The following is an 8606-nucleotide window of genomic DNA, read 5'->3' as shown; positions in this document are numbered from 1 at the left end:
CTCCCACCGGTCCCAGTGCGGCCCCGCCCCTTCCACTCCTCCCACCGATCCCAGTGAGGCCCCGCCCCCCCGGCCCCTGCACGGCTCCCAGCATCCTGGACCACCTCTTCTGGGATCCCACCTTGGCCGCAGGGGTTGTGAATAAGGTTGCGTCCGATGGGTCTGCGTGCGCAGAAGCGGCCCAGCGGGCAGGGCCTGGCGTTGCGGGAGGGAGACTGGCAGCTGCGGGCGAGCTGCAGCAGCGCGCGGCCGGTGGCGCTGTGGTCCCGGGCCAAGATCAGCAGCCACAGGGCCTGGCTGTCCACCAGGTCGCGCCAACCCCGGCACACTTGGCGGCAGCGCCCCAGCAGCGTGCGCGGGGGGACGTGGCTCAGCACCACCAGAAGCAGCTCCGGGGGCATTTGGCTCAGGTCCAGCGCCCGTTCGGGTTCCGGCTCCGGCGCGGGGACCCGGGCGGCCCGGCACCTGGAGGCGGAGGCGCCCATGGTCCCCCCGCCAGGCCCGGCTGTGGCTGCGGGAGAGGATGGGTCAGGGCGTCAGGGACCAGCAGCCTCCGCGGCGCGCCGCCTCCGCCTGCCCTGCCTCTGCCAGTCGCACCCCTACCTTCACCACTCCTGGGCCCAGTTCCCAGGTCCCCATCCCCCAGCCCGTCCTTGATAGCACCGATATCTCGGAGACCCCGCGGTTTGTGTGTATGTCCCGAGTTGCATGCAATCGGCCCCACCGACACCCCACCCCAAGTCCTACCCCGGGGCCTGGCGGCGCTCCTCGCCCGGATGCCGCAAGCTCCCCACGCCCCTCTGAACCCTTTTTACTCGCCGGCCCCTCCCCTCTTACCAGCCAGCTTGACCTACCCCTGAATCCTCCTTACTGGCCAGCCCTTCCCACCTACTCCTTCCCCATCTCGAGACCCAACCTGCTTCCCGCGATGGGGCCGGTCCGGCCGGGATCCTTCTTCTCCAGCCTGCCTCTTGAAATGTTCTCAATTCGTTAGCGGCAGTGAGAGGCCTGGCTCCGAGCAACCGTTGTTATTTTGGTCCGGCTTCTTGGTGAGAGGCCTCATATCCGCTAAGGCGTTAAAAAATTTCCATCACCTTTAAGGTCGGGCATGGTTATCTTCATTTCACAGGAGAAAACAAGCTCCAGCTGCTAAAAATGAGTGCCGCAACCAATCATAACACTAGCCAACTTTTATGGACGGTTTTACTGCCATCCAGGATGGCAGCCCCATGATAGGTGCCGTTATGCCTCCACTTCACAGGTGAGAAAACAGACCAGCAAAGGCCAAGTGATTTGCCTATGATCACCGGCCAGTAAAGATTTGAATCCAGCCAGCCTAGCTCCAGAATTCCTAATTTTAATCTCTAGATCAGCTCTGTCCAGTAAAAGCACAATTGTGGCTGGGTGTGGTGACTCACGCCTGTAATCCCAGCACTTTTGGGGGCCAAGGCGGGTGGATCGCTTGAGGTAAGGAGTTCGAGACCAGCCTGGCAAATATGGTGAAACCTATCTCTACTAAGAATACAAAAATTAGCTGGGCGTGGTGTCAGGCGCCTGCAATCCCAACTAATTTGGAGGCTCAGGCAGGAGAATCGCTTGAACCTGGGAGGCTGAGGTTGCAGTGAGCAGAGATTGCACTGCTGCTCTCCAGCCTGTGCAAGAGGATGAGACTCTGTCTCAATAAACAGAAAAAACAATTATGAAAGTTAATTATATGAATTGGATCCTTCTTGTCATACTCAACTAAAACAAAGTTGAGAGGCCAGGGGGAAAAAACACTCAGGGCAGACACCATTTGCCCCAAGAATGTGATTCTCTGCAGGGCTGGCTGTTAAAACTGCCAGGTGTAACTTGGAACCAGTCTAACTGACACTGAAACACACTGAAACAACCTGCTGTGACTCTAAGACTAGTTTTACCCTCTGCTGTCACTCACCAATCAGAACTTGCCAGCTCCCCAAAACATCCCTAGTGTCAAGGAACTTTCTTGCAAAACAATACCTGACATTTGTTTCTTATTTTAAAAAACCCTCTGACCTCTTTGCTCTTTGAAAGTACTGAAGACCACGTGGTCTGTGTGCATGCCTCAAATTTCAATTCTTGCTTCCCAAATAAAACATATATTATTTTTTTTGAGACAGCAAAGACTCTGTCTCTCAGGCTGGAAGGTCAGTGGTGCTATCTCGGCTCACTGCAACCTTTGCCTCTTGGGTTCAAGCGATTCTCATGCCTCAGCCTCCCCAGTAGCTGGGATTACAGGTGTGCGCCATCATGCAGGCTAATTTTTGTATTTTTAGTAGAGAGGGGGTTTCACCACGTTGGCCAGGCTGGTCTCAAACTCCTGACCTCAGGTGATCTGCCCGCCTTGACCTCCCAAAGTATAGGGATCACAGGCGTGAGCCACTGCTCCCAGCCCAAATAAAACATTTTAAATTTAGAGATTTGTCTCTGTATCTCTATATTTTATTTGGCTTTGCATAATGTGAGCCATATACATAATTTAAAACATCAACAAACAAAACCAGACATAGATTATTCCCCACAAAGAACTTACCTTCTAGAGGGAGAGACATGATAAACAGTTGCATAATGAGCAAATTACATAATATCAAGGAAATAATTTAAAATAAAGCCTCCAGGTCAGGCATGATGGCTCCTGCCTGTAATCCCAGCACTTTGGGAGGCTGACATGGACAGATCACTTGAGGTCAGGAATTCAAGACCAGCCTGCCCAACATGGCGAAACCCTGTCTTTATTAAAAATACAAAAATTAGCCAGGAATGGTGGTACATATCTGTGATCCGAGCTACTTCGGAAGCTGATACATGAGAATCACTTCAACACGGGAGGCAGAAGTTGCAGTGAGCTGAGATATCACCATTGCACTCCAGCCTAGGCGACAGTGAGATGACATCTTAAATAAATAAAAACCTCTTTTTGACCTTCTAAGAATTCTCTCCACAAATGCCAAAAAGAATTAAATGGGGCCCAGCATGGGGGCTCACATCTGTAATCCCAGCACATTGGGAGACCGAGGCAGGAGGATCTCTTGAGCCCAGGGGTTTGAGACCAGCCCTGGCAACACAGTGAGACCCTGTCTCTACAAAAAGTTTAAAAAGCAGCTGCATATGGTGGTGTGCACCTCTAGCCTCAGCTGCTTGGTAGGCTCAGGTGGGAAGATGGCTTGAGCCAGGGAGGGTTCTTTCTTTTCTTTTCTTTTTTTTTTTTTGTTTATTTTTTTTTTTTTTTTTTAGGAGAGACAAGGTCTTGCTGTTGCCCAGGCTGGTCTTGAACTCCTGAGCTCAAGTGATCCTCCCACCTCTACCTCCCAAAGTGCTAGGATTATAGGCGTGAGCCACTGTGCTCACTAAAACTAATATATGAGTTTCAGTGTAATGTGTAAGCAGTGAGAATCTTCTTGATAATGAGATACAATGACCCAACTCTATGATTTTTTTTTTTTTTTTTTTGAGACATAGTCTTGTTCTGTCACCAGGCTGGAGTGCTGTGTCACGATCTCAGCTCACTGCAACTTCCACATCCCGGGTTCAAGCAATTCTTCTGCCTCAGCCTCCCAAGTAGCTGGGACTACAGGTGCACACTACCATGCCCACCTAATTTTCATGTTTTTAATAGAGACAGGGTTTCATCATATTGATCAGGATAGTTGCGATCTCATGACTTCATGATCTGCCCAGCTCGGCCTCCCAAAGTGCTGGGATTACAGGCATGAGCCACCGCACCCAGCCATATATGAATTTTTAAGAACTTTTTGAGACAGAGTCTCACCTTGTCACCCAGGCTGGAGTGCAATGGCTTGATCTTGAACTCCTGACCTCATGTACTCTGCTCTCCTCACCCAAAGTGCTGGGATTACAGGCATGAACCACCACACCTGGCCTGGATTTTTTTTTTTTTTTGAGATAGAGTTTCGCTCTTGTTACCCAGGCTGGAGTGCAATGGCGCGATCTCGGCTCACCGCAACCTCCGCCTCCTGGGTTCAGGCAATTCTCCTGCCTCAGCCTCCTGAGTAGCTGGGATTACAGGTACGCGCCACCATGCCCAGCTAATGTTTTGTATTTTTAGTAGAGACGGGGTTTCACTGTGTTGACCAGGATGGTCTCGATCTCTTGACCTCGTGATCCACCCACCTCGGTCTCCCAAAGTGCTGGGATTACAGGCTTGAGCCACTGCGCCCGGCCCTGGCCTGAATTTTTTTTAACAGTTAAAGGGTTTAAAAAATTTAAATAGGTTGGTCAGGCACGGTGGCTCACGCCTGTAATCTCAGTACTTTGGGAGGCTGAGGCAGGTGGGTCACCTGAGGTCAGGAGTTTGAGACCAGCCTGGCCAACATGGTAAAACCCCCATCTTAAAACCCCCCTACTTAAAAAGTTAGCTGGGTGTGGTGGCACACACCTGTTGTCCCAGCTACTTGGGAGCCTGAGGCAGGAGTATTGCTTGAACCTGGGAGGCAGAGGTTGCAGTGAGCCAAGATTGTGCCACTGCACTCCAGGCTGGGCAAGAGTGAGACTTTGTCTCAAAAAAAAAAAAAAAAAAACAAATTCAAGTAGGTCAAAAGAGTGGATACTGAAAAGTCAGTTTCCTTTTCCAGTACTCGCTTCTCCTCCCAAGGGGAAGACTCTTGGTCTCCACCCAAGGACACCACACCCAGATATACGTTCACCAATCCTTCTGAGGACTGCTACCTGAGAGACTTTATTTGCAAATGAGACCAGTGCAGTTCTGCCCCTCACCCTACCATGGTCCAGAAGCCTCCTAGCCCCTATTTCTGTAGCTCAAGATGCTATTTAAGCTTCAACCATCTGGCCCTTCTTTGAATCTCATACTTTGTGGGGTTCCTGTGTGTGCGCACAAAAGGGATTTGTGTGCCTTTTCTCCTGTGAATTTGTCTACTGTCAAGTTTATTTCAGAGACTTAAATTGTCAAGCCTTTGGAGAGGGCGGATGGAAAGTTTTAGTTGTCCCTTCACTTGTTAAGAGTTTTGAAAAGTTCTTTGAGATGAGGTCTCACTCTGTTGCCTAAGTTGGAGTGCAGTGGTGTGATCGTGGCTCAACCCATCCTCCCACCTCAGCCTCTCAAAGTGCTGGGATCACAGGCATGAGACAGTGCACTGCAGGCACGAGTCAGGTCACTGCAGCCTCGCCCTCCCAGCCTCAGATGATCCTCCCATCTCAGCCTCTTGAAGAGCTGTGATTATCGGCACAGTTACAGGTCCACCATGTTTAGCTCTTTTTTTTTTTTTTTGAGACAGAGCCTTGTTCTGTCACACAGGCTGGAGTGCCATGGTACACTCAGCTCACCAAAGCCTCTGTCTCCCAGGTTCAAGCAATTCTTCTGCCTGCCTCGGCCTCCTGAGTAACTGGGATTACAGGCGCACGGCACCATGCCTGGCTAATTTTTGTATTTTTAGTAGAGATGGGATTTCACCATGTTGGTCAGGCTGGTCTCAAACTCCTGACCTTGTGATCCGCCCACCTCGGCCTTCCAAAGTGCTGGGATTACAGATGTGAGCCACTGCACCCGGCCCAATGTCTGGCTAATTTTTTGTAGAGATGAGACTGGACTACAAACTCATCTCAAACTGTTGGCCTCAAGCAATCCTCCTGCCTTGGTCTCCCAAAGTGCTGGGATTACAGGTGTGAACCACCACACTGGCCTCGTCCCTCTTCTTTATAGACAGGAAAGGGCTGAGGAAAGCAGAAACAGAAAACGAAAAATGGATTGGCACTTTCAAAATTACCTTCCTTGTAATGGATAAAGCAGAGTTGTTCTTCAGTTCAGCAAACCAGAAAATCTCTTAATCTAGGAGGGCCAGTTGTGGGTTTTATGGAGCTGTTGCTTCAGAGACTCCACACAGAGGGGCAAACGTTCTAGAGCTACCACAAACCCCATGGGGATTCCAAATCATCAGGTCTGCATTTGTAACAAATTCCCAGGAGATGCTAGAGCTGATGCTTCCAGGATCAAGCTTTGAGTAGCTGGATCTTACAGGAATCAAGCCAAGCATCCCTTGCATGTTGCTGCACATATTCTTTTGTTTTTTGAGGTGGAGTCTCGTTCTGTTGCCCAGACTGGAGTGCAGTGACATGATCTCGGCTCACTGCAACCTCCGCCTCTTGGGTTCAAGCTATTCTCCTGCCTCAGCCTCCCGAGTAGCTGGAATTACAGGCACATGCCACCAGGTCCAGCTAACTTAAAATTCTCTCCTTTTATTTCCCCTTTACATTATAGCTAGGGCATTTTGGAGCTAGGTTTTATTATCTAAGTATTTCATTTCAAGGTGTTAAAGGCAGCCTTTAACACCGTGAGAAATGATTTGCTGTAAATCGGGGGCATTGGCTCTGATGAGGTTGGGCAACACTGATGCAAAGCAAGAGGTGAGTGTGGGCTGCAAGCTTCTCTCTCTGCTAGGGGTGTGGGTGGGAAGCTGGGGAAAGTCCTGTGGCCCAGTTTGCAGAAGCAGAAATGTCATGAGCCTCCAGGACAGAGAAGTGGGCAGCACAAATAATTCCAAGGGTGTCAGAGGTTCGACCAATGTAGGTTTCTTGATTACAGCTCCCCCTACAGGCCACGGTGAGCAGGATTAGAGTGAGGTAGGACCAGAGGCGGGGCTTGGTCAAACAGGGCGGTGGGAGAGTGGGAAGCATCTTTCTTTATTATTATTATTTTTTGAGAGGGAGTTTCATTCTTGTTGCCCAGGCTGAAGTATAATGGCATGATCTTGGCTCACTGCAACTTCCGCCTCCTGGATTCAAGCGATTCTCCTACCCTCCCAAGTAGCAGGGATTACAGGCATGCACCACCACACCTAGCTAATTTTTTGATATTTTTAGTAGAGACGGGGTTTCTCCATGTTGGTCAGGCTGGCCTCGAACTCCTGACCTCAGGTGATCCTCCCACCTTGGCCTCCCAGTGTTGGGATTACAGGCGTGAGCCACAACACCTGGCCTATTATTGTTTCTGAGACAGGGTCTCACTCTGTCTCCCAGGCTGGAGTGCAGTGGTACGATCTCAGCTCACTGCAACCTCTGCCTCCCAGGTTAAATTGATTCTCCTGCCTCAGTCTCCTAAGTAGCTGGGATTACAGGCACCTGCCACCAAGCCTGGCTAATTTTTGTATTTTTAGTAGAGACAGGATTTCACCATGTTGGCCAGGTTGGCCTCAAACTCCAGACCTCAGGTGATCCACCCGCCTTGGCCTCCCAAAGTGCTGGGATTACAGGCCTGAGCCACCACGCCCCTCTGGAAGCAGCTTTCAATGAGATAGGCCCACCAGTGTGCCATGCCAATTTACCATTGCCATGGCAACACCGGGGAGTTACTGCTCCTTTCCATAGCAATGACCCAATGATTACCACCCCCTTCACTAGAAATTTCTGTATGAACCGCCCCTTAATCTTCATACAGAATTTAAAGTGGGTATAAATATGATTGTGGAGCTGCCCTGAGCTGCTACCGTCTGCCCATGAATAGCCCTGCTCTGCAGGAGCGGTCACCGAGCTGTGACTGCCACTTCAGTAAAGCTGTTTCTTCTACCTCTGGATTGCCCTGAATTCTTTCCTGGGTAGGACGGGTGTAGTGGCTCACACTTGTATTCCCAGCACTTTGGGAGGCCGGGGGAGGCGGATCATTTGAGGTCAGGAGTTGGAGATCAGACTGGCCAACATGGCAAAACCCTGTCTCTACTAAAATTACAAAAATTAGCCGGGCATGGTGGTATAATCCCAGCTACTCAGGAGGGTGAGGCAGGAAAATCGCTTGAACCTGAGAGGCAGAGGTTGCAGTAACGCAAGATCATGCACTGCACTCCAGCCTGGGAGACAGAGCAAGACTCCATCTGAAAGAAAGAAAAAGAGAGAGAGACAGAGAGGAAGGGAGGGAGGGTGGGAAAGAGAAAGAAAGAGAGAGAAAGAAAGAAAAAGAAAGAAAGAGAGAGAGAGAAAGAAAAGAAAGAAAAAGAAAAAGAAAGAAAGAAAAAGGAAGAAAGAAAGACTTGAAAAATAAAGCCAGGGAATGCGATGAAGACAGGATTCTCATGTTTATACTCCTAATAACAAAAACAATCACAAAAGACTTTGCAGAAACCACAAACTCGCCCAAAGGGCATTACAACTTTACACAAAAAAGTAGTTCTACAAAGACCTTTGTAGAAGAACCTGTCTGACTTCTAACTGGCATCACCCTTAACAGTGATAACTATTTCAAAACAGTTATGTACTCCTCCTCATTTTTTCTTGTAAGAGCCTTTGTCTTCCTTTACCTTCCTGAATCTGCACATAGTTTACTATGCCATGCAGATTTTCATTGTAGTGCTATATTCTCAAATCTTTTTTTTTTTTTTTTTTTTTTTTTTTTTTGAGACTGGCTCTGTCGCCCAGGCTGGGGTGCAGCGGCACAATCTTGACTCACTGCAACCTTTGTCTCCTGGATTCAAGTGATTCTCCTGCCTCAGCCTCCTGAGTAGCTGAGATTACAGGTGCCCACCACCATGCCCAGCTAATATTTTTAAATTTTTAATAGAGACGGGGTTTCATCATGTTGGTCAGGCTGGTCTTGAACTCCTGACCTCAGGTGATCTGCCCGC

General features: G+C 49.6%; 1 protein-coding gene and 1 long non-coding RNA gene across 4 annotated transcripts in view; one reads left to right on the top strand and one right to left on the bottom strand.

Annotated features, from left to right (window-relative positions):
- FBXO27 (F-box protein 27) overlaps positions 1-682 on the bottom strand; it is a 22414-nt gene extending 21732 nt beyond the window's left edge. The window contains exon 1 of one of the 3 annotated variants that reach the window (XM_032248889.1): positions 122-682. In XM_032248889.1, coding sequence (XP_032104780.1) covers positions 122-485 — 364 coding nt within the window. In that variant the 5' untranslated portion in view covers positions 486-682. The remainder of the gene's footprint in view (positions 1-121) is intronic. The other 2 variants (XM_032248891.1, XM_032248890.1) reach the window with 2 other exon arrangements.
- The window catches only part of LOC116530691, a 12716-nt gene extending 4400 nt beyond the window's left edge, over positions 1-8316 (top strand). Inside the window, exons 2-3 of the long non-coding RNA XR_004260105.1 lie at positions 1284-1288; positions 8213-8316. This is a non-coding gene — a long non-coding RNA (uncharacterized LOC116530691). The remainder of the gene's footprint in view (positions 1-1283; positions 1289-8212) is intronic.
- The last annotated feature ends 290 nt before the right edge of the window (positions 8317-8606 follow it).

This window comes from Sapajus apella, unplaced genomic scaffold (genome assembly GCF_009761245.1).
Source record: "Sapajus apella isolate SASKATOON/1434 unplaced genomic scaffold, GSC_monkey_1.0 scaffold68, whole genome shotgun sequence".
In the NCBI taxonomy this organism is placed as follows: Eukaryota; Metazoa; Chordata; class Mammalia; order Primates; family Cebidae; genus Sapajus; species Sapajus apella.
The sequence above is the reverse complement of the archived record's forward strand: the minus strand, read 5'-3'. Positions and strand labels throughout refer to the sequence as shown.